At 39.7% G+C, this 26,672-nt stretch overlaps 1 protein-coding gene across 1 annotated transcript in view; it reads left to right on the top strand.

Moving 5' to 3' along the window:
- The first annotated feature begins 551 nt into the window (after nucleotides 1–551).
- The window catches only part of LOC132866439 (complement C3-like), a 120,420-nt gene continuing 94,299 nt past the window's right edge, over nucleotides 552–26,672 (top strand). The window contains exons 1-13 of the mRNA XM_060899199.1: nucleotides 552–684; nucleotides 1,675–1,870; nucleotides 3,898–4,066; nucleotides 7,335–7,411; nucleotides 7,684–7,772; nucleotides 7,949–8,031; nucleotides 8,117–8,204; nucleotides 9,195–9,297; nucleotides 10,925–11,045; nucleotides 12,666–12,781; nucleotides 13,239–13,385; nucleotides 15,321–15,518; nucleotides 15,717–15,908. Coding sequence (XP_060755182.1) covers nucleotides 614–684; nucleotides 1,675–1,870; nucleotides 3,898–4,066; nucleotides 7,335–7,411; nucleotides 7,684–7,772; nucleotides 7,949–8,031; nucleotides 8,117–8,204; nucleotides 9,195–9,297; nucleotides 10,925–11,045; nucleotides 12,666–12,781; nucleotides 13,239–13,385; nucleotides 15,321–15,518; nucleotides 15,717–15,908 — 1,650 coding nt within the window. The 5' untranslated portion in view covers nucleotides 552–613. The remainder of the gene's footprint in view (nucleotides 685–1,674; nucleotides 1,871–3,897; nucleotides 4,067–7,334; nucleotides 7,412–7,683; nucleotides 7,773–7,948; nucleotides 8,032–8,116; nucleotides 8,205–9,194; nucleotides 9,298–10,924; nucleotides 11,046–12,665; nucleotides 12,782–13,238; nucleotides 13,386–15,320; nucleotides 15,519–15,716; nucleotides 15,909–26,672) is intronic.

Below are 26,672 nucleotides of genomic sequence, written 5' to 3'. Positions count from 1 at the left end.
TTTAATAAATGTTTTACACACAGAAAAATATATTTATTATTAAAAAATCTTTGGTATATATTTTATAGATGGAAAAAAATTCTATAAATTTAATGCTTTTTGATTGAGTAAAATTACAACAAGAAATATAGATTTTTCATTTTATTGAAATGTATCAAATAAACATGAAGGAAATAAATCCTGTGAGCTGTCAGTTAAAGAAATAAGAAACAGAATTAGATTTGGGGGAAATGTTTAGATTTTTGTAACACTTTTCTTAAAATGTATAAATGTTATCTGTGTGTGTGTGTGTGTGTGTGTGTGTGTGTGTGTGTGTTGAAACTGCATATTGCTGCACAAAATAATATAGAGCACAAGCAGTGAGGAGAACATCAGGATTGGACTCAACTCTGAAGGGTTTTTTGTGTGTTTGTGTGTTTTTTTCCCCAGTTCTGCTGAAGCACCGTTGCACCCCACTCCACCCCCCCCGTGTCAGTGTTTCATCATCACAGTGAATAAGTGGAGTGGGAGAGGTTGTTTTGGAGTTGGTGTGTGTGAGGTTGGTGTCTATAAAAGCTGTGGTCCTGCTCGCAAAGATATTTTTCCTCAGACTGAACCAGGACCTGCAGGCAGGATGCATGTGGACCTGGTGTGGCTGACGGCTGCACTTCTGTCTTTTCCTCTGCTCACACTATGTAGCCCACTGTGAGTACACACACGTTATCTATCTATCTATCTATCTATCTATCTATCTATCTATCTATCTATCTATCTATCTATCTATCTATCTATCTATCTATCTATCTATCACAAAACTTAATTAATGTTCTTATTAATGGAAGCTTTTTTTCACATAGTGCATGTAATTTTATTTTTTCACACATGATCACAATGTTACCATGATGTCATGTGTCTTGACTTGAGCTCAGGCCATAACATGAGGAAATGTACTTTTCACACACATTTAAACAAATCTGATTTGATTTTAATGGCTATAAGTTCAGTGTAAAACGTGAGTTATATGAGTTATAGTTATAACAGGGCAAAAAGCTTGTTTTCTAAGTGCTGTAGATTTGGTAGGCAATTTTCCCCCATATTCTCTCCACAGGTTATTCACCTGCCAATTCCAACCCCCTCCCCCACCCTTGCTAACTTTCCACCCTGGTAGGCAACAGCGACGAAACGGGGAGGGTTGAACTGCTGCTTATGCTGCGTCATACACTTGGTGGAAATCGCTATCCGCCCTTTTCTGTGTACACGAGCTGATAGTGCTGCTGTGATTGACATGCGAGAGAATAGGCCCCTCCCACTCATGCACTCATGCAGAGCTCATGGGCAATTTTGCTCTTTTGACTTGTAGGGTTGTGTCATCATCAGAATTCAAACTCACAGCCACCTGATGAAATGGTGAACATTTTTCTGTTGCCCCACTCAGGAATCAGATTTTGTTGGTTTTAAGAAAGTTGAAAGTGAATTAACTGAAAGGTTGATGTGAAAGAAATGTAGCTGTGTATAAAATGTCTTTTATCTTTATTTGACATTCCTTTTCCTAAAGGAAAATCTCTGTGTCTCGAACATGGAATCACACTAAATGCGACATTTTATTATATGTATACAGTACAGTTAGTAAAAGTTAAATACTGTAGATTACAAAGAAAAAAAAACATGGAAAGCATTTTCCTCTTGTCTTAACAGCAACATCTTGGTGGCCCCGAACCTGCTGCGGGTGGGCACACCTGAGAGGGTGTTAGTGGAGGCACAGGATTACACTGGAAATAACATCCCAGTGAAGATCAGCGTGAAGAACTTCCCACAAAAAAATACAGAACTGACAACTGAATCTGTCGTCCTCACCGCTGACAACAGCTACCAAGCTACTGTAAACATAAAGGTGGGTTGTCCGAGATTGCAAGACAAAACGAAAAGGATCCATAAAAGTTGGGATATTTTTCAAAATGCAATAAAACAAAAAAATATGTGATTTGTTAATTCAAATGAACTTTTATTTAACTGACAAAAGTATAAAGAAAATATTTGCAATAGTTTTACTGACGGCGGCACGGTGGTGTAGTGGTTAGCGCTGTCGCCTCACAGCAAGAAGGTCCTGGGTTCGAGCCCCGGGGCCGGCGAGGGCCTTTCTGTGCGGAGTTTGCATGTTCTCCCCGTGTCTGCGTGGGTTTCCTCCGGGTGCTCCGGTTTCCCCCACAGTCCAAAGACATGCAGGTTAGGTTAACTGGTGACTCTAAATTGACCGTAGGTGTGGATGTGAGTGTGAATGGTTGTCTGTGTCTATGTGTCAGCCCTGTGATGACCTGGCGACTTGTCCAGGGTGTACCCCGCCTTTCGCCCGTAGTCAGCTGGGATAGGCTCCAGCTTGCCTGCGACCCTGTAGAAGGATAAAGTGGCTAGAGATAATGAGATGAGATGAGTTTTACTGACCAACTTAATTGTATTTTGAAAATATAAACAGTTAGAATTTGATTCCTGCAACACACTCAAAAAAAGTTGGGACAGAGGTATTATGACCGTTGTATTACATCACCTTTGCTTTTAATCATATGGGATCTGAGGAGACTAATTGTTGTAGTTTTGCTATTGGAATTTTTGTCCATTCTTTGCTTGATACAAGACTTGAGCAGCTCAACAGTCCATGGCCTCCGTTGTCTGATTCTCCTCTTCATGATGTGCCATACATTCTCAATAGGACACAGATCTGGACTGGCAGCAGGCCAATCAAGCACATGCACTCTATGTCTATGAAGCCATGCTGTAGTATTCTGTGCAGAATGAGGTGTGGCATTGTCCTGCTGAAATAAGCATGGGCTTCTTGGGAAGAGATGTCGCCTTGATGAATATGTCTCCGCATCAATGGTACCTTCACACACATGCACCTCCCCCTTGCCGTGGGCACTGATCCCCCCCCCAATACCATCACAGATGCTGCTTTTATACCTTTCTCTGATAACAAACTGGATGGTTGTGTTCACCTTTGGCACTGAGAACTCGATGTCTGGTTTTCCCAAAAACAAGCTGAAATGTGACTCATCTGACCACAGCACACATTTCCACTGTCTTTCAGTCCATCTGAGATGAGTTTTGGCCCAGAGAAATCAGTGGAGTTTCTTATAGAATTGATGAATGGCTTCCTCCTTGTGTAATACAGTTTCAGGTTGTGTTTCTGGATGCAGCAGTGGACTGTGTTAGTAACAACAGTTTTCTGAAGTCCTCCCGAGCCCATGTGGCTATATTTGTCACATTAGCATGATGGTTTCTCAGGCAGTGCCGCCTAAGGGCTCAAAGGTCACGCCCATTCAACAGTGGTTTCTGACCTCACCCTTTATACACTGTGATGTCTCAGAAATCCCTGAATCTTTTCACAATATTATGCACTATAAATTTTGAAAGATCTAAGATCTTCCAGTGAGAAATGTTCTTTTTGAATTGACAACCAATTCTCTCATGAATTTTGGCACAAAGCAGTGAGCCACGCCGATCCTTACTTACAGAGACTGAGCCTTTGGTGCTGCTCCTTTGAAACTCAATCGTGTGACCAATTAACCTGCTGATTGTGGAATCTTCCAGAATGGTGTTACCTGAATATCTTGTAAACTTTTCAATCTTATTTTGTCTCTGTCCCAACTTTGAGTGTGTTGCAGGAATCAAATTCTAACTTCATTTATATTTACAAAATACAATTAAAGTTGGTCAGTAAAACGATTGAAAATCTTTTCTTTGTACTTTTGTCAGTTAAATAAAGCTTCACATGAATGAACAAATCACAGATTTTCGTTTTTATTGCATTTTGGAAAATATCCCAACTTTTCTAGAAATGGGGTTAGTGTATACATATATACTGTCTATCTTTTCACTCTAATAATGAGATTTGTGATTTCTGTCATGAATTTTGCTGTGGTCTAGATTCCTGACAATAAGAACTTCTTTAATGACGACCCACTGGAGAAGCAGTATGTGTACCTGCAGGCTCAGTTTCCTTCGAGCCTGCTCGAGAAAGTGGTCCTCCTCTCCTTCCAGTCTGGCTACATATTCGTTCAGACAGACAAGAGCATCTACACACCTGCAACACCAGGTAAAGCAGTCTGGACTCAGCTCACTGATGTACGACCAAATGGAGTGTCATGTGGCCAAATGCTGGAGTTTTGATGCAAAAGGGCACCAACATTAAACACAAGTTCCACTGAGATAGATAGATAGATAGATAGATAGATAGATAGATAGATAGATAGATAGATAGATAGATAGATAGATAGATAGACTTACTCTATCCACATTCACTCGATATGAGTGATTGCATGCTCTGATTGGCAACTCTACTACTGTAGGATATAAGCTCGTATACCATGAGTAGAGAAAAACAAAATGGCGTCGGGTGTGTTGCTGAACCAACCAAGGACGAAATAAAAACTCTCCTTGAAAACAAAACCCCAAAAAATACAAAAAAAGCAACAAAATATGGAATGAAAGTACAACCCCGATTCCAAAAAAGTTGGGACAAAATACAAATTGTAAATAAAAACGGAATGCAATGATGTGGAAGTTTCAAAAGTCCATATTTTATTCAGAATAGAACATAGATGACATATCAAATGTTTAAACTGAGAAAATGTATCATTTAAAGAGAAAAATTAGGTGATTTTAAATTTCATGACAACAACACATCTCAAAAAAGTTGGGACAAGGCCATGTTTACCACTGTGAGACATCCCCTTTTCTCTTTACAACAGTCTGTAAACGTCTGGGGACTGAGGAGACAAGTTGCTCAAGTTTAGGGATAGGAATGTTAACCCATTCTTGTCTAATGTAGGATTCTAGCTGCTCAACTGTCTTAGGTCATTTTTGTCGTATCTTCCGTTTGATGATGCGCCAAATGTTTTCTATGGGTGAAAGATCTGGACTGCAGGCTGGCCAGTTCAGTACCCGGACCCTTCTTCTACACAGCCATGGTGCTGTAATTGATGCAGTATGTGGTTTGGCATTGTCATGTTGGAAAATGCAAGGTCTTCCCTGAAAGAGACATCGTCTGGATGGGAGCATATGTTGCTCTAGAACCTGGACATACCTTTCAGCATTGATGGTGTCTTTCCAGATGTGTAAGCTGCCCATGCCACACGCACTAATGCAACCCCATACCATCAGAGATGCAGGCTTCTGAACTGAGCGCTGATAACAACTTGGGTCATCCTTCTTCTCTTTAGTCCGAATGACACGGCGTCCCTGATTTCCATAAAGAACTTCAAATTTTGATTTGTCTGACCACAGAACAGTTTTCCACTTTGCCACAGTCCATTTAAAATGAGCCTTGGCCCAGAGAAGACGTCTGCGCTTCTGGATCGTGTTTAGATACGGCTTCTTCTTTGAACTATAGAGTTTTAGCTGGCAACGGCGGATGGCACAGTGAATTGTGTTCACAGATAATGTTCTCTGGAAATATTCCTGAGCCCATTTTGTGATTTCCAATACAGAAGCATGCCTGTATGTGATGCAGTGCCGTCTCAGGCCCCGAAGATCACAGGTACCCAGTATGGTTTTCCGGCCTTGACCCTTACGCACAAAGATTCTTCCAGATTCTCTGAATCTTTTGATGATATTATTTGATGATATGTTCAAACTCTTTGCAATTTTACACTGTCGAACTCCTTTCTGATATTGCTCCACTATCCGGAGCAGAATTAGGGGGATTGGTGATCCTCTTCCCATCTTTACTTCTGAGAGCCGCTGCCACTCCAAGATGCTCTTTTTATACCCAGTCATGTTAATGACCTATTGCCAATTGACCTAATGAGTTGCAATTTGGTCCTCCAGCTGTTCCTTTTTTGTACCTTTAACGTTTCCAGCCTCTTATTGCCCCTGTCCCAACTTTTGTGAGATGTGTTGCTGTCATGAAATTTCAAATGAGCCAATATTTGGCATTAAATTTCAAAATGTCTCACTTTCGACATTTGATATGTTGTCTATGTTCTATGGTGAATACAATATCAGTTTTTGAGATTTGTAAATTATTGCATTCCGTTTTTATTTACAATTTGTACTTTGTCCCAACTTTTTTGGAATCAGGGTTGTATTTGATGGTAAGAATTTACCTTTTAAAAAAAAATTCCAAGAATTATTATCGCATTTTTCACAAATTGCTCCTGTCATTTCGCCGGTTTGTTTACATTCTAAGCGGAAATTATCTCATCTCATCTCATTATCTCTAGCCGCTTTATCCTTCTACAGGGTCGCAGGCAAGCTGGAGCCTATCCCAGCTGACTACGGGCGAAAGGCGGGGTTCACCCTGGACAAGTCGCCAGGTCATCACAGGGCTGACACATAGACACAGACAACCATTCACACTCACATTCACACCTACGGTCAATTTAGAGTCACCAGTTAACCTAACCTGCATGTCTTTGGACTGTGGGGGAAACCGGAGCACCCGGAGGAAACCCACGCGGACACGGGGAGAACATGCAAACTCCACACAGAAAGGCCCTCGCCAGCCCCGGGGCTCGAACCCAGGACCTTCTTGCTGTGAGGCGACAGCGCTAACCACTACACCACCGTGCCGCCCTATGCGGAAATTATTTTGTATAAAATTTTTCTCATCTCATCTCATTATCTCTAGCCGCTTTATCCTGTTCTACAGGGTCGCAGGCAAGCTGGAGCCTATCCCAGCTGACTACGGGCGAAAGGCGGGGTACACCCTGGACAAGTCGCCAGGTCATCACAGGACTCACAGACACAGACAACCATTCACACTCACATTCACACCTACAGTCAATTTAGAGTCACCAGTTAACCTAACCTGCATGTCTTTGGACTGTGGGGGAAACCGGAGCACCCGGAGGAAACCCACGCGGACACGGGGTGAACATGCAAACTCCACACAGAGAGGCCCTCGCCGGCCACGGGGCTCGAACCCGGACCTTCTTGCTGTGAGGCGACAGCGCTAACCACTACACCACCGTGCCGCCCCTATAAAATTTTTATTTATCGAATTTGCAAAAAATAAAAATGCTCTGTTTCTCAAAATCCAGAGAATGTGGAGAGAATAAAACAGTTATTCCACTCAATCTCTATGCTACGCACCTTATCGGCTATCAGCTCATGTACGGTACGACTCAATTTTGTGGAATAACAGTTAAATATTTAAAAATACATTATTTATTTATTTATTTATTAGTTTGAAAGAAATAGATTAATTCTTTCTTTCATTTTCTTCTTTATTCATTCATTTATCATTCTCAAAATGATTTTTTTTCATGGTAGAAATCATGTTCAGTGTGCATGCCCTAATTGATATAAATTCATTAAAAGTGTACCGTAGTTAAAGCAAATGGATTGTCTTTTTGTCGCAGTTCGTTACAGAATCTTCTCGCTGACTCCGAATCTGCAGCCCGTTGAACAGACCGGAGGAATCTATGTCGAAATCATAGTAAGTGATCAAACAACACCTCGGTTTGGATTCCTTCCACTCGACAGTTTGGAACTGTGATTTATTTTTTATTTATTTAATCGTGAGCTAGAATACTCTAACTTGTGATTTTCTGGTCCATCCATCTTATCCATCCATTCTGTCTTTCCTGAAAGATATCTGAATGATAAAGAGAGATTCTGTTTCAGATCCTGTTGGCATGTTGTGACTGATTTTAAATGTCCACTTCTCCTGAACCACAAATAATGGTTTCTTCTTTTTTTTCTCCCAAGAATCCTCAAGGAATCACAATTAACAGGGACACGGTCTTCCCCAAGCTGGGGACCATAACCGGGTCATACAACATCCCTGAAGTGGCCAAGTGAGTCACTGCTTTAATGTTTCTGATACGAAGAGTTTGGAAACAGTCATTACACACCGAAACATCTGGGCACTAATTACACTTCATTATACTCACAGAGAGGATTAATGTGATGCCTTAGATTTAATATGAAACTCTCTCTCTCTCTCTCTCTCTCTCTCTCTCTCTTTTTAAAGATCTGGGATATGGTCTTTAGTAACGTGGTTTAAAAACACCCCACAGAAGAACTTCACTGCTCAATTTGAAGTTAAAAAATATGGTACAGTTTATATAATTAATACTGAAAACCCCACCCTCCTTCTGTTATTTCTACGTCTGTTAAAATGTTGTTTTTCACTTTGCAGTGCTGCCGAGCTTTGAGGTCACATTAAAACCCTCCAAAGCCTTTTTCTATGTGGATGATGAGAACCTAAAAGTGGATATAACTGCCAAGTGAGTCGAACATGTCAGTGACAGTGAGTGAAAATAGCGTTACAAGTACAGTTGTAGTGAGGGGCAAAAATAAATAATGAATGTTGCAAATGTTATTTAACAATTATTCTCTGAAAGTGAAGTGAATACTGGTGAAGAATAACCAAGATGGAGTTTGTTTTAGTATCATTAAAAAAAAATAATTGAAAACCAAATAATTTATTTCAAACCTCAAAATTTTCACGTAAATGTAATAACTTTGTGGCTCAGACTTGTGTCACTTCTCTACTCCGAGTCACATAAAATCCTTTGTTTTGAAATCGATAAAATAAATCCCAACTCCACCTTACCTTTGAATAGTTTTAGACCAAACTTCGGGGCATCTTTAGTGCTTTTAGGAACAGCATTTTCTTTCGTCATCTGTAATTCTTCACTGATGGTGACGAAGCGATCGGCCGCCATTTTGCCGAGTCGCTCGAGGTGATTATCGAGAAATAGTCCGAATTTCTTGACCAATTAGACCACACGATTTTCTATACTAAACTAATATACTGAGAATCGGAATGGTGTGATGAAACAGGGTTAAAGTTACAGAAGTTGATTATTTTCCGATAACAAAGAGACTCCTCTGTCCTGAAGACTTTTTGTATCAGAAAACTCTTACAAAGCTCTGACACTGGAGACTCTTTCAATTAATTGGAAATGAATACAGTATTTAGACATCTAGACCACCTAAGTCCCTATGACTCATCTGTTACCATAGAAACAATTAGAATAAGCACAATAATATGAACCCGCCACACGACTCTCAGAGCTGCCGTCCGAGAAAACTAATCAATATTTGTTTTTAATTCCAGTTATACAGTTTCTATTTGTGCTTGTGTCTGTCCTGTGGCATGAGCAAATGCCAGAACAACTTCACGTACATTTTATTGTAAATAAATAATCATGGTGCATGTTTTTCATGTGGCCTGTTGTGTGTATGATCTAACGTTTGTGAATTGTATGAAGGTACCTGTTTGGGAACGATGTGGTTGGAGTTGCGTTTGTCGTGTTCGGTGTTAAAAGCGATGACTCGAAGACCGTGCTGCCTGCCTCTTTACAAAGACAACAGGTCAGATCTACGGCTTTCTGACGTTTCACATTATCACACTGCTGCGGGAAAAAAATCTCATTCATTCACTTGGTTCTGTATTGTAAAATTGATTTCTTGGATTCAGATTTAAATACAAATTTGGGACTAGGACCATTTATTTATTTATTTATTATTCAAGAATTTTTGGTTCCAAAACACGATATATCCAATTCCATTGTTTTGAGAAAAATCACTTTTTCTGATTATGGGAAGTGATAAAAGGAAAACTACTGTATCCTGTTTTAAAAATTACTGACCAACTCCTTAATGATAATAAACTTCAAAAATGAAATCCAGAACTAATTAACAGCTTTTAACTGAATCAAGTAATTATTTTTTCATCAAGTCGCTACATATCCACGCCACAGCACTTTTCCCCAAAATGCTACATATCCCTTTCTATTTAAAGTGCATTTAACCATGTTCTTTCATGACAGATAATTTTATTTGATAGATTTTTATTTCTTTTAGATTATTTTAACAAAATTATTCATAATTCAGCGTGAAATTGTCCAATAAATGCAAGAAGTGACGAAGCGATTTCCTACTTCATGGGCGTACACACACACACGCACTTTTTTTTTTTACAACTCATAATCAAATGTGAAGGTGACCATTATGCCCTCCAGAAACAGTAATGGACAGTGGGATCGAAACCCCTGATGTCAGCATGGTGTCTGAATTATGGCTCTGACAGTTCCTCTGCTTCAGTTACATCACTAAAGTTCATAATTAATTGGACTTAACTTGAGTTGTCCATGGGACTTTGTTTAATCTCAATTCAGCATTGTTGTTGTTTTGTTTTGTGTCCTACCCACAAAATGTTCTCATGAATTTACTTCGTTCCATTTTCCAAAATATCAACAAAATAACAGCCTCATTTACACCATTGTGACTTGGTCTGATCTGATCCTATACGCTTCATATCACCAACATTTATTCTATCCTCATTCACTGGATATGAGCAATTGCGCACTCTGATTGGCTACTCTACTACTAGGATATCAGCTCATATACTGTGAGTAGAGAAAAACAAAATGGCGGCGCGTGTTGCTGAACCAACCGAGGACGAAATAAAAACTCTACTTGAAAACAAAACCCAAAAAAATACAAAAAAAGCAACAAAATCTGGAATAAAATGTATTTGATGGTAAGAATGTATTTTTTTAAATTATTTTTCAAGAATTATCACTTTTTTATAAATTGCTCCCATCATTTCACCAGTTTGTTTACATTCGAAACGGAAATTATTTTGTCAGACGTTTTGTATAACAGTTTTTATTTATCGAATTTACAAAAAATAAAAATGTTCCGTTTCTCAAAAGCCAGTGAATGTGGGGAGAATAAAACAGTTATTCCACTCACTCAGTGCTACGCACCTCGTCACCTATTAGCTCGTGTACAACTCGATTTCATGGAATAACTGTTAAATATACACACCTGGATTTGTGTCTGTTTAGAAAACACTATCTGTTCAGAATAATTTATTCATATTCGGTTCCAAGTATCAATTGTTATTTGTCTTGCACAAAATAGTGATGATTGTGCATTACTACTACTACTACTGCTGCTGCTACTAATGTGTAGCATTTTATCTTGCATGTAGATCATTAATGGAGAGGGACAGGCGGAGCTCACAAGAGCGATGATCCAGAACACTTTCCCAAACATTAATGAACTGATTGGACGCTCTTTATATGTTGCAGTCAGTGTTTTAACTGAGACTGGTAAGAGTCCAGCAGTTTTGTATATACAGTATACGTATAGACCTGTGTAAAAGTGTTAGGCACATGTAAAGAAATGCTGTCGAGCAAAAATGGCTTAAAAATAATGAAATTAAATGTTTCAACATTAGAAAATACCATAAACAGTAAGCAGTAAGCCATAATAAATGAACCAAAGACAATATTTGGTGTGACCCTTATCAAAAAGAAGTATACTTCAGGTTCATTTTATTAAGTATACGTGAAAGTATATTTTCTTAAGTATACTTTTGTGTACTAAGTATACTGATATTAATGTACTTACAGTATACTTGTAAGTAAACTAATCTAATACTTCTTGGGACTAAATTGGCCCACTTTTAGTTTATAAAAAGTATACATTAAGTCTAAGAGAAGTAAACTCTGAGTATACAACTAGTATTTTTATTTTGTACTGCAAGTATACCACAAGTAAACTTATATACTAATAGTTTGCTAGTTCTATACTTTATAGTTACAATGAAGTTATAAAGGTATGAATTCAAAGAACAACAACAGATACTCAGGATTAAGAACATATTCATTTTCTTTAAAAATCAAAATTTAAAGCAACAGTGTATTAAATGCCAAAGTATAAAAACACGGCAATGACAACTGAAATTGACATCCAAGCTCTAAAGAAAAAGAAATAAATAAAAAAATAATAATTATCCCACTCAGGAGAAATTAAAAAAAAAAAAAACTTATGTGGAACCACAAACCTAAGAGTCAACAATGCTGAAGCACAACTACAGGGCAAGTACACTTAAACATCTCTCATCTCATCCCTAGCCGCTTTATCCTGTTCTACAGGGTCGCAGGCGAGCTGGATCCTATCCCAGCTGACTACGGGCGAAAGGCGGGGTACACCCTGGACAAGTCGCCAGGTCATCACAGGGCTGACACATAGACACAGACAACCATTCACACTCACATTCACACCTACGGTCAATTTAGAGTCACCGGTTAACCTAACCTGCATGTCTTTGGACTGTGGGGGAAACCGGAGCACCCGGAGGAAACCCACGCGGACACGGGGAGAACATGCAAACTCCGCACAGAAAGGCCCTCGCCAGCCATGGGGCTCGAACCCAGGACCTTCTTGCTGTGAGGCAACAGCGCTAACCACTACACCACCGTGCAGCCCACACTTAAACATAAGGCAAAAATAGTTTAATACTTTATTAAACTTTTGTTAAGTATACCTTGATCAAAACTTTAAGTATAAGCTTAATATACTTAGACTTTTCTATATACTTTTCAGTAGAAGCCAAGTATACTTATGTATAACTTTATTAAGTATATCTCTGATAAGTAAATAAAAAGTAAACTACAGCTCAGATATATTACAAACCTTTTTTCTGTAACGTGTAATTTTGGGCTGGGAAAAAAAAAACAAGAACGTTTGGAACTCTAAAATGTTTTGTAATGTTGTGACTCGATAATGTCGAAGTCATAAAACAGAAATCGATAAAGTTTGGATGGAAAAAAACAGGGGGGCTAAGACTTTTGCACAGTACTGTATGTGTATGTTTGTGTGGTTGTTGATCTATATCAAACCATCTGCCTCCTTTCAGCTGTCGTTTATCTTGAACAATGTTTCAGGGAGTGAGATGGTTGAAGCAGAGAGGGGGGGCATTCAAATTGTGAAATCACCCTACACTATCCAGTTCAAGAAAACCCCGAAATTCTTCCACCCTGTTATGCCTTTCGAGGTCACGGTATGAAATGTAATATGTCTGTCCTCACAACATACACATGATAATTAAAATTTTGTCCAAAGCCATTTAACCATGCTCTGTTCGACATAACATCCTTACAATCTTACACCTAAGAAATTATTCACTGGAGCACTGGATAATTCATGTAAATAATTATTTATAGAGATAAATAAATTATCATTTATCTATTATTAAATTATTACTTATTTATTTGAAGTAATAAAGTAAATAAATTGTTAATTAAATACATTTAACTAAAATTATTAAATATATTTAATTATTCTAATTATTTATTTATGTTATTTATTGCATTGGTGTGTTGCTCATATTAAATGTGATAAAAGTCCATGACCAATATAAAAATTCAGTACTTTTGAGTCATGTGCAGCATTTTAAGCTCAATAAAATAAAATAAAAATTGGATTACACAATGCATGTCTGATCTGGATTTGAAAAGGTTTATGTGACCAATCCGGACCAGTCACCTGCTGAAAATGTGGATGTGGTGGTCAAGCCCGGTGACGTGAAGGGTCGAACCAGCAGTAACGGTTTGGCCAAGGTCACAGTAAACATCCTAGGAGGAGGCAACACTCTAAAAATCACTGTAAGTCATGTCACGTCAAAGAGGGTTTAAAAGCATATTTGTTTTTTGACAAATTAACATTTCGTGGCTGCTTATCAACTTGTGTTTATGCTATAAATACAACTGCAATTCCAAAAAACTTGGGACGCTCTGTAAAACATCAATAAAAACAGAATGCAAAGATTTGCAAGTCATGGAAACCTGATATTTCATTGAAAATAGTACAAAGACAACATATCAGATGTTGAATCTGAGAAATATTTTTTAATTATATGCTCATTTTGAATTTGATGTCAGCAACACATTTCAGAAAAGTTGGGACAGGGGCAACAAAAGACTGAAAAAGTTGGGTACTGCTGAAAAAAAAATCCTAATTTGGTTAGTTGTCAACAGGTCAGTAAGATGATTGGGTATAAAAAGAGCATCCCAGAGAGGCGGAGTCTCTCGAACATAAAGATGGGGAGGGGTTCAGCGCTGTGTGAAAGAATCTGTGGGCAAACAGTGCAACAATTTAAGAATAACTCAACATTCTCAATGTAAAATTGCAAAGAATTTGTGGATCACATCATCTATGGTCCATAATATCATTAAAAGATTCAGAGAATCTGGAGAAATCTCTGTATGCAAGAGACCAGGCTGAAAACTGACATTGGATGCCTGTGATCTTCAGGCCCTCAGGAGACACTGCATTAAAAGCAGACACGTGTCTGTAGTGGAAATCACTGTATGGGCTCAGGAACACTTCAGAAAACCATCGTCTGTGAAAACACTTCATTACTGCATCCACAAATGCAAGTTAAAACCAGATATAAACAATATCCAGAAACACCGCCCCTTTCTCTGGGCCCGAGCTCTTTTATGATGGACTGAGGTGAAGTGGAAAACTGTCCCAAGGTCTGACGAATCAAAAGTAGAAATTCTTTTTAGAAATCATGGACACCACATCCTCCAGGCTAAAGAGGAGAGGAACCATCCAGCTTGTTATCAGTGCACAGTTCAAACACCAGCATCTGTGATGGTATGAGGGAGCATTAGTGCACATAACATGGGCAGCTTGTACATCTGGGAAGGCAACATTAATGCTCAATGATATACACATGTTTCAGAGCAACATGCTGCCATCCAGACAAAATCTTTTTCAAGAAAAGCCTTCCTTATTTCAGCAAGACAACGCCAAACCACTTTCTGCACATATTAAACCTGTATGGCTCTATAGTAAAAGAGTCCAGGTGCTAAACTGGCCTGCTGCAGTCCAGACCTTTCTCCCATTTAAAACATTTGGCACATTATGAAACATAAAAGCAGACTCTGAACTATTGAGCAACTGAATTTTATATCAGGCAAGAATGGGACAACATTTCTCTTTCAGAACTACAGCAATTGGTCTCCTCAGTTCCCAAACGTTTACAGTGTGGTGTTAAAAATAGAGGTGATGCAACACAGTAGTAAACATGCCCCTGTTCCAACTTTTCTGAAACGTGTTGACATCAAATTCAAAATGAGCATATATTTTTAAAAAAACAATAAAATTTCTCAGTTTCAACATTTGATATGTTGCCTTTGTACTATTTTCAATGCAATATAGGGTTTCCACGATTTGCAAATTATCACATTCTGTTATTATTTATGTTGTAAACAGTGTCCCAATGTTTTTGGAATTGGGGCTGTAAAATTAATTACACAGGAATATGAATTATAAGGAAACGTACTACTTATATCATGTCCCGACTTTTTAAAAAAAAAATCACAGACCAAGCTGGTTGAGTTGGTAAACTGTTTATTTTCCAGCTTTCACGTGAATTTACAAAACTGATTGATACATGTTTGCCTGACTGTAGTGTTATTTGTTGTGAGTTTTTGGAATTTGGTAACTGGATCAAGATGAATTTTCAAAAGCAGTGAAGCACACTGGAAATTTAAAAGCTTTTAACTAAAATGGTTTTGCTGTATAACCAGGCAAGAACCGAAGCCCCAGGCATATTACCTGAAAGACAAGCGGAGAACACGATGACTGCCCAAGCTTACACCTCCAAAGGAGGCTCCGGCAATTATATAAATATTGGCATAGCAAATGCAGAATTGGCAATCAGTGATCCATTGAAGATCAACCTACATTTCAAAACTACTGTCGAAAATCAAGACATCACTCTTGTGGTTGGTATCTCACACATACACACTGGGTTTAAATATCTTGTTGATATTGTGACATAGTTCTACTGACTTGTGTGTTACAGTAAAAATAATGCTAACCCAAAAACCTAACTTGAATTTTAATAGCTAAAGAAACACACTGGGGTTTTTTGAATTTTTTTTTTTTTTAAATAAATGCTCTGGGGCTTGTTTTTGTGTCAGACCCTTAGTAAAGGACAGATTGTAGAAGTGGAGAGGTTTAAGAGACAAGGCCAGTCGCTGATGACTCTGTCTAAAATCGTCAAAAAAGAGCTGGTTCCCTCATTTCGAGTGGTGGCATATTTCAATGTAGGATCCACGGAGCTTGTGTCAGACTCAATCTGGGTTGACGTGAAGGACACATGCATGGGAAAGGTAGGCAATCTGCTTCCTTTTCACAGTAAGTTAAAATGTTGTACTCAAGAGTATTATCTTTTTGAAGGTTCAGAAATAAACCAGTATTTTAAAGAGTCAACAGATGGCACGCACACACGCATAAAATATGCACTGTAAGGCCAAAGATTTTCCCTTCATTGGACCCAACCGATCCAAACCTGTTCCAGCATGAAACAAGCATTGCCAGGCAAAACAAACCTCGCCTGGCGGCACTTATTTTATACCTATATGTTGATAATGGTAATATTCCTCAATCATTAGTTGTCAGGTTATAATCCTATGAAAATCCATGACCTTGAGTTTGACATTTTAAAGTCATTCAAGGTCAAAGATCATGGTGCCAAATGAAAGCCCATATGGCACTTCCTATAAGTTGATAATGGTAAATATCTGTCGACTGTACCATCAACCATTTCAAGTTACAGCCCTCTGAAAATGTGTGACCTTGAATTTGACCTTTCAAGGTCAAAGATCATGGTGCTAAATGAAAGCCCATATGGGAGTTCCTATATGCTCATAATAGTAAACATCTGTCTATCGGAAACCATTTTTGAGTTATAATGGAAAACGTTATTTTGACCGAAAGGTCGACCTTTCCAGTGACCTTCACCTTGACCCGATTACCCCCAAAATTTAATCAGGTAATCTATGAACTATTGCCCACCTACCCTGAAAATGTGAGGTCAATTGGTGCAACTGTCTAGAGCTAGATTGTTAAGAGACAGACACACAAACAAACAGACAAAAAAACCTTTACTGATTACAATACCTCGCCCTGCTTACATTTTTATTTAAAATGTCCTGGTGTTTCAAAGAGTTCATGATGCCATGCACCCTAACAAGGTTCCCGGGGCCTTTGGAAGAGAAACAGGCCCACAGCATCACTGATCCTCCCCCATACTTCACAGTGGGCATGAGGTGCTTTTCCGCATACTCATCTTTTGAAGAAGAAAGAAGAAACCTTTATTTTTCACATGCACACTTCAAGCACAGTGAAATTCATCCTCTGCATTTAACCCAGATGAAGCAGTGAACACACACACACACACACACACACACCCAAAGCAGTGGGCAGCCACACTAGAGCGCCCGGGGAGCAGTCAGGGGTTAGGTACCTTGCTCAAGGGCACCTCAGCCCAAGGCCGCCCCACGTTAACCTAACTGCATGTCTTTGGACTGTGGGGGAAACCGGAGCACCCAGAGGAAACCCACACAGACACAGGGAGAACATGCAAACTCCACACAGAAAGGCCCTCGCCGGCTGCTGGGTTCGAACCCGGAACTCCAGACGTTTACATTTATGCTTGTAAGTGAGAAAAGGCTTTTTCTGCGTATGCCTCCCAAACAGCTTGTTGGCATGTACAGTAGATAGCACCTGATGGTTGTTATGGAGACTGTGTGACCCCAAGATGCTACTCTTTGATGCAATTCTCTAACAGTGAGCTTTGGAGAACTTTTTACTTCTCTTACCATCCTCCTCACTGTGTGTGGTGGTAAGATAAACTTGCATCCTCATCCAGGCTTGTTTGCCACTGTTCCAGTTATTTTAAACTTCTTGATTCCTCTGACTGTAGATATGGGCAGGTGTAGGTGAGTGGCTATTTTCTTGTAACCATTGCCTGACTTACCATATGAAGGTCGACACATATCTGCCTTACTTGAATGGTGTGTTCTCTTGTCTTTCCCATGTTGAAGAGTGGATAAGAGCAAAGGTGGAAAGAGTACTAAAATATTATACTCAAGTACAAGTACTGTTACTCTGATGAAATTTTACTTAAGTACAAGTAAAGTTACCAGACAAAAAATCTACTCAAGTAAAAGTAAAAAGTAGATCATTTAAAATGTACTTTGAGTAAAAGTAAAACGTTACTTTTAACAATGGGTGTTTTCTGCCTCCATTGTGTTGTGCAAAAATGAAAAAGAAGAGGAAACAAGGATATATGTACATCTCAACCCAGATGTTTTATTTAAAGGAAGTGTATCAAATTGAATGCTTAGGATAATGCTGCATTAAAACTGAGACAAACAAAAAAGGTCAATACACACAGTCATGTCGTTTACAGTACATCGCCCTGACCACACACAAAGCATTGTACACGAAATATGAAAGTGAAATGTTGCACCGAAATCTCGTAGCTTGCCTGTGTGCACTGTGTGTTATTGAACAATTCAATTCAAACATTATTTGTTTTGCTTAGTATTCCTTTCTGGCCTGTTGGATGTAGAATGGTAGGAGGACTGATCACGTCAGGTTGGCGAGCTAACTTGCTTGCATGATTAGCCAACTGAATAACAGACTAGTTACCATTATGCTACAGTACCAACAGGTTGCTACTTCAACATTAGCAATGCCATCCACTATTTTTGGAATATAACCAGCCTATTGTCGGTTTTACTATGGAAAGGAAACATTATGATCAGGGTCGCAGATACGTTTTTTGAACTGGGGGGGACAAAAAACTGGGGGGGACAAAGCTGCCAGCAAACCAACCCCAACCCCGATATGCCTGTCAAACTTGTTGTGGGTAATCATAGCAACCAAGCTCGAGCTCGCAACCTGTGCAGTCTGCGCAGCTCAACCAACCGAATATCAGTCTTTGTTTTGTTTTATGTGAGTTGTTGCAACTATGTATACACTGCTGTGCACCTCAATAAACCAAATGGTAATTAATCTTTTGATTTTTCCGTGAGGTTTGCCTTATGCAAAGAAAGACAGCATAGCCATTTTTTCCTCCCTATAAGTGGGGGGGGGACCGAATGAGGTGAATTTAAATCTGGGTGGGACGAATCCCACCCGTCCCACCCTCTATCTGAGCCCGTGATTATGATGCCAATGACAATACTTACCTCAACATGCTCGCGCAGATTAGACGTCGAATTTTTGTATGCCGCAATGGTTGTCTTCTTGGGCACACACAATCTGCATTGCATAATGAAACTGTCACCCCTTTTCTCTACGAAGCTGAAGTGATCACGTATGTAGGGCCAGGGGTGCACTTCATTACTGAAAGAAATTGCGTTTTCTGCAGGGTCGTCCACCACAGGTTCCTCGGTCTCCTCCATGTCCGCAGGGGCACTTTATCAACACCCGTGGCCCAGGGGCTAGGCCCCTCATAGGCTACCTGTCAACCCTACCCTTACCATTGGCCAGGAAAACACTCTTATTTTATTTGCAATACGTGTCAAGCATTTACAGTGTAAGCGCGTAATTAGCCTAGAAGCCTACGATAGGTTACGTTTGGCTCAGCGTAGCTGCGCAAGGCCCACGCTCACATCGCTCAACACATCCGACCACAGAGGGAGAGAAGAACGCGCGCATTATCATTACAGAGCCGGTTCTGATTATTACCACGGACAGGACAGTGATACTGCGTAACTTTCACGCAGGGGCGTGGCCAGAGATAACCCCACAAGCGCGCGTGCGCTAATGTAGACCTATATGTTGTAAACATAAAACACACACACCTACAGACAAGTCCTTTTAAAAAATAAAATACATAAAAATAGCTCGGCGGCATGAAAACAAACATTCACTGCAAGACAAGGTGCCCTAGAATCGCCATTAGTTTTTAATATCTATATGGACTTTGTTGTCAGGATTGCACAGCATGAGATATCAAAACTGTACCCAGATACAGGCTTCAAGTTCAGATATTGCACTCCAAATGAGGTATCCACAAGAGAAATGCATACGAAAGCATGAGCATCAGGAGAGGGTTGCATAACAGAGATTCTATACGCAGATGATCAGGCCATACTCACTGGATCCATCGAGGAGCTTCAGAATATTCTTCAGTTGTATGATAAGACCTACACCCGCTTTGGTTTACAAATATCATATCATATGTTAAAACAGAAACAATGGCTTTTAACGTCAATGAGGATATCAAATGTAAACCAAGTATCATTTCCCTTGGCGGCACTAATATTAAAAACGTCCGCACCTTTAAATATCTTGGTTATAATGTCAGCAACTGTGATGAATCCTCACACTTCCTGCATGCTAGGATAAGTGCTGCATTCATGAAATGGAATGAACTGAAACACGTTCTAACCGACCACCGAATACTACTAAAAACCCGTATAAAGTTCCTAGTGGTATGCGTTCGATCTCGTCTCCTGTACAGCACACAGGCATGGCAAATATCATCCAGTGAAATTCACAAAATTGAGGTAGTGTGGCACGGCTTCCTAAGGAAAATGATTAAAGGTGGATATAAACAAAAGAATGCCCCTGACCAAAAGAACACTACAAATGAAGATATAGACTGGAGCTACAAGATGTCCAATGCTGACCTCCGGAAACTGACAGGAACCCAGGATATAAAACTATCCTGCTACGTACAACAACTAAAATATATTGCTCACGTTTGCCGGATGGCCAATAACCAAGTGCAAAAGCAGCTCCTGTTTGACAAAAATGGTTACAAATGGACGAAATGGGAAAATCTGCTGGGCATAGAGACCCAACAGATAAGACGTATGATGATGGACAAATCAAACTTTGAGCAACTGCTGCAACTGCTGCAGCAGAAGCACCCCTAGAGAGTTTAACTTTTGACAGGGGAACATGATGATGATGATGAAGGTACTTGGCTCGGCGGCCACATGAAACGTAAACACCATGGACAGCGGCCAAACTCATAACTCTACAGACCGAAATACATGAAACCAAGTCCTACTAGGGTCTATTTTACTGATCTATGTTCAAGCATCATGCAAGTCTTCCTTCTCCTTGAATAAGACCGTGCATTCAACTGCCTTTTTGACATGACTGCATCGAAATACCACTTGCAACAATATTTCACGCACTCCATCAAGAAAAAAGTTAAACATGATGAACACGGGCATACTGTTTTGAGCATATGATTTTTTAAAAAGAAACTAGCTACATCAAAGTCCTTCAATAAACCCATCCTTTAGCGCAAATGAGCTTAACCTAGTTCAACGCATGATGCTAGCAGTAGCTGCATAAGGCAAAATCATGTGGGCCTTTCGTCAACAACAAGCCACGGTGGGCAAACATTAATACTCAAGTGTCCTTACCTTAAAACGCTGTCTTGACCACAGAACTTCAAGTATTTCACTTAAATCCACACGGGTTAACAACACACCCAACACAGCTAGCGAGAAATGTGGATCTGCGCTAGCTTTGTATTGCTATTCCCCTCAGTATGCTTACTCTGTCTGCTGCCCGAACTGTGAAAATTATAGCCTACAATCTTTTCATCAATTTCTTCAGTAGATGCCGTTTTAGACATTTTATTATCCCCATCGAAATATGCTATTATACTAACAGGATTATAACTCAAATCACACGACACGTATTCAAATCACAACTGATTTATTTTACTGTTGGACAGATCATAGCATATCTAGCCTAGCTGCACATAGCCTAGCTGCTGGTAGCATACCTGTCAACCCTCCCGTTTTTCCCGGGGAAATCCCTTATTTTGACTTATTTCCCGCTGTCTTCCCATTTTTTTATTTTCCCGAAAATATCCCGTATTTTCACATTATATAAAAGTCCCGTATTTTCACAATATAAAAAAGTCGGTAGGTCCAGAATTCATGACGCGCCTCTGACAGGAGTTTACAGCAGGAAGTCGGGCCATGAATTCATGTCCCCGCCCTCTCAGGCATCAGTAATTACATAACTACGTCCGGAGGCGAGGCTGAACAAGTGATTAGGTCCAGTGTTGCCAGATTGGGCGGTTTCCCACCCAAGTTGGGCGGTTTCAAGTGCATTTTGGCGGGTTTTGAACATATTTTGGGCTGGAAAACATCAGCAGTATCTGGCAACACTGATTAGGTCTGAGGTGAAGATGGCGATGCTAATAGCTAAAAAAACATTAGCCTCTCTTTCTTTGATGATTTCAACAAGTGCGTGGCTGGAATGTTCCCAGACTCTTCCATCACAAAGAAATTTTCCACGGGGAAAACGAAAGCCTCCCAAATAATCAAAGGTAAGCTACACATGTTTACATTAAGTATGTCCTGGCTAAGACCTCATAAATAGCCTAGTGTAAACTAATTGGTGTATTAACTGTTTTATCCACTCATTGTCTATTTTATTTTCTATCTGAAACTTACCCATTTTAAATCACTCATGGTTTAATATCTTATATTACTCTTTATCTCTTTATTACTCTATCTATCTATCTATCTATCTATCTATCTATCTATCTATCTATCTATCTATCTATCTATCTATCTATCTAGTGTTCCGAAGCCATGACTATGGTAAAACCATAATAAATTGCAATGGAATTGAATTTATTGACTGGTTATATAATGACCTTTTTTATTTTAACATAAGATACGTATTTTAGCCCTTAATTTGGGAAATAACTGGTACCACTGAAAGCAAATAAAAATAAATGTATAGTTTATTCACAAATGCACTCTATAAACCATAAGCATATTGAGTTTGGGTCTTGGCTATCACCAACATGCACCAGAGTACAGGAAATCACAAATACTAGATAGAAAATTGCCCTCCATTCAACTACACACCCACTTTTGGTGAAGGGTATGACTTTCCGAAATTTTCCCTTATTTTCAGTTAAAAATCTGGGAAATATCCCTTTTTTTCAAACCTCAAAGTTGACAGGTATGGCTGGTAGGCTGATAACTGATAAGTAGCTGATATTCTGAACAGATTGGTGATCCTTACCTTAAAAAAGTCTGTGACTTTAGGCAACGATTCTATCATTACCTGCATCTCTCTCTTTTTTCCTTTTATGCGCCCCGCTAACATGTGAACGCTTCATCTTTCAAAGCCTCTAAGCCCATGTTTACATTAGACCGTATCAGTGGATCATCAGATTAACGTTTTTAAAACGATTAGTGTGCTCACAGCAACACCAATACACGGATACGCTTGGCTCCGCAGGCATCCTACGCTCCAAATCACTCCGCCGTGAACAGCGAGTGCCCTCTGGAGGGTGCGCACTCCGGCCCTGCGCAGCTCACAGAGCACGCGAGTGAAGTGCACAAGCTGTGATTCGGGACTGAGCCGCTGTGTGTGTGATCCCAGCGCATATCACTTACCACTTGCAAGTGGAAGGATGGCAAGCCGAAAGACAATCATAACTACACAATGGGCAGTATTTGCATCAGTATTTGCAGTATTTTCATACTTTTATACTCTTTAATGAAAGGTGATACAAGGCGGAAGTCCGCGCCGTTTTTCAGCAGTCGTGTCACATGACCAACGCCAGCGAATCAGGAAGGTGGATGTCACAGTGACGTTGTCCAATGACGACGCCAGCTAGAGCTCAGCACAGCGTATCCGCGTATCTCAATGTTTACACAGCACCGGAGCTGACACGATCTAGATTGAATACGTGGACCCCGGCGGATTCCCGTTTCCCGGCGTTTCCAGGCGGTTTAATGTAAACGGACAGTGCATCCGCGAAGAAAACGAGACAGATACGGTCTAATGTAAACTTGGCCTAAATGTGTGTCTCTGTAGTCTGCAGTCTTTGGCATGCTTTCGTGCATGACGTTACATTTTGTTACATTTTATTCTGGTACAGTTGTGGGTGTTCGTTTCGCGAACCACATCCACCATGTCTCTTACAGCAGGCTACTGTGCGCTCATTTATTTCTAACCTTATTTCTATCCGTACATTAATGTAGGCCCACGATTCCGACAGTTTATTATTTTATTAATATTACAAGGCCCCTGATTGGCTGTGGCCCAGGGGCGTGAGCCCCCCCCCAAAGCGCCGGTGCATGTCCGCCATCGTCTGTGTGAGACTCGCGCGCGCGACAACTGTCCTTCTCATGATTCATTTCCAGAACGCATTTCCCCTTCTCCGTTTTAGCCTTTTTTATTTTTTATTAAATTTTTTTTTTACTCAGTAACGGTTGTGATGTAAAATGTACCGAAGTACACTACTTAAAAGAAAACATACTTAAGTAAAAGTAAAAGTACACTCTTTAAAAATTACTTGAAAAAGTATAAGTACACAAAAAAGCTACTCAAGTACAGTAAGAGAAATAGGCCTCTGTGTCACATCATAGTTATACCCCAGGGAAACAGGATGTGATGAATTACTAATTAAAGGTTCCTAGATACTCTGATCAACTTTATAAACTACAGTAGAAATGATAGAAATGCTTCAGTTATATTTATTTTCTAGGAATTGTTATGGGTGCCAATAATTCTGGAACATGTGTGTAGGTGCATTTGGTAATTATGAAGTGATCTCATTAAATCAGTCTCATTAAATTTGAAGGTTAATAATCAAATTGAATCAATCCCATTGAATCGTTTAATTTGACTCATTTGAATTGAATCATACCATAGAATCAGTCTCATTGAATCGTTTGAAGTGAATCATTCAGGTGAATCATTTAGTGAATCGTTCAATGAATCATTTAGTGAATCCTTTAGTGAATCATTTAGTGAATCATACCATTAATCCTGGTGCTTAATAATAAATTACCAAACAGCTAAATTATGGTATATTTCCAAATTATTACGATCACTTACCATATTGCATAACTTACATGCACCTTTTTGAATTCTTTGATTGGGGACTTCAGATATTTATTGGAACACAAATAAAACACAGTTTGTTCAATAAATGAAATTATTATAACAAAGATAAAAAAAAATGAATAATAGCAGATTAAATATATACAGGGAGGTATATATATATGTATGTGTGTGTGTGTGTGTGTGAGAGAGAGAGAGAGAGAGAGAGAGAGAGACCTTGTGTGAGTGTGCCTTACAAGAGGGTTAGCTTTGTGTTGCTAAGTAGACAAAGGAATGCTATCATGTGCTTTGTGTGTGCCACGTGTCTGGGTAGGCCTGGGTTAGCCTCGTGTAGCTAACTACACGTGGTGAAGGCCTTGAGAGAATACAATTAGCCCTAGAGGCTAATGGAACAAAAGAATTAGCTTTGGACACTAATGAGCCAAAAGAAATTAACCATAGGCTAATTTCACTCACTTATAACAGTACTGAATCCACTGAAACCTTGATAAGGTCAAAATGTGTGTTAAGGAAATTAAAGTGTTAGTCAGAGAGGAGCATGCACAGTCTATCTATTAAACAATTGAGAGAACATAGAACCAAAATAAATCAATTCAACACGCTAAGTGTTTATAGTGTGCACAATTAAACAGTTTGAGTTTAAATTCACACTTTCAATAAAGCAAATTCCTAAGACTATCTTAATTATGCCCAAAATATATTTTACTCAATATCTTGCCTCTAGCAAGGTTCTGAGAAGATGTTCGCTGTTGTAGAGCTTCGCTGTTCATGAAGCATGTGAGTCGATTCCGTGAGTCGATTCTGTAGACAGAGAACTTCTCTTGATCCGACGCATCATGGCTCGTGATGAGAAGAAAAGTCTCTGATTAAAATTAATGTGCACAGCGCTTCAATCAGGAGGAATTCTGGTCGCTCCTAATTACAAATTAAAACTGCGTTTGGATGGCAGTCGTGACGTCACTTCTAATACGAATGAACCGGCTGTAACTCAGGTTGAGTTTAAAGATTGCGCGACTCTGGAGTTTACCTTGGCCAAGGGTAAGAAAGAAATCGCACTAAATCGTGGATCTTGCAAGAAAGGAAGAAAAAAGAAAAGACGTCTTTATCTGGTTTGCCCGAAAAGAGCAATCTCTCTGTGTCCAGACTCCTTGGAGTCCAGGCGGAAAGAGAAAGAGCTAGGAGTGTCCTTGTGGTTCATGCCCTCCTGGGGGATGCCGTAGATGATCCCGCCCCGGTGTGATGCAGGTCAACGCGGAAGTGGGCAGATGGGAAATGTAGTTTCTAAGTGGAATGTACCTACAGTCCCCCTTTTGGTCTCAGGGGTATGATGGAGTCATAGCACTGAGAGCACAGTACCATACAGTCCACGTGTCCTTAGTCTTTGAGGTAGCCTTGCTCTGCACAGTCCATGGTGTCCTGTGAAAACTGTGTAAACTCATGAGTTCCAGTAAGACAGTTGGAGGCAGAGGCATTTTGGGCATGTACTCACTATGGGCATTTTGGGCATATAATCACTCTAGCTAACTAGATCAAAATCACATCTCAAAAAAAAATTAAACAGTAAACATGAAACATGTAGTTTTTAATTTCTTATGCATAAAAAAACAAGAAAAGAGAAGAAATGAAGGAAGGAAAGAAGTATTAGTGTTTGGGTTGGCAAACCTAATCTTCTAGAATGGTGTAATAGCAGTGGGTGGTCTGGCCAGAAAGCATGCGCTACTGCTGCTAAAGCTGTCATGGACGCAGACCATCTATCCAGCTTGGCATGTAGTGTTATGTATGGGTTGCCTGGGCAGACCCAGTGGATGTCTTTAGTGGAGGTGCACATCTCTAAGTCTTGTGGATTCACAAAAATGAATGCACTGCCAAGACTATATGCCAGGTGTATTTGCGATGAATACACACTAGTAATAATAGCGGATTTTAGTATTTTATCTACCATGTTATACCGAAGGGTTATTACTTTATTGGGTTGGTAAGCCTGACTGGGAATGTTAGTGTACGCTTATGGGTGAGTGATGCATACAAGCTAGGTGGACAGGATGGGCCTAGCTATCGTCCACCCCCTTTTGGAGTGAGGACTGTTCAAAAGGTTTGATTCGATTATTATGGACCCATAGATATGAGAGCGTTTGATTAGGCCTGGATGTCCTAATGCGATACGCGACGGGGAACGGTTTTTCCACGATCGAAAGGTCTCGACCAGGGTGGTAGGAACTTCTCTGAGATTCGGG

Source organism: Neoarius graeffei, chromosome 18 (assembly GCF_027579695.1).
Source record: "Neoarius graeffei isolate fNeoGra1 chromosome 18, fNeoGra1.pri, whole genome shotgun sequence".
In the NCBI taxonomy this organism is placed as follows: domain Eukaryota; kingdom Metazoa; phylum Chordata; class Actinopteri; order Siluriformes; family Ariidae; genus Neoarius; species Neoarius graeffei.
This window is presented reverse-complemented; position numbering and strand designations above follow the sequence as displayed.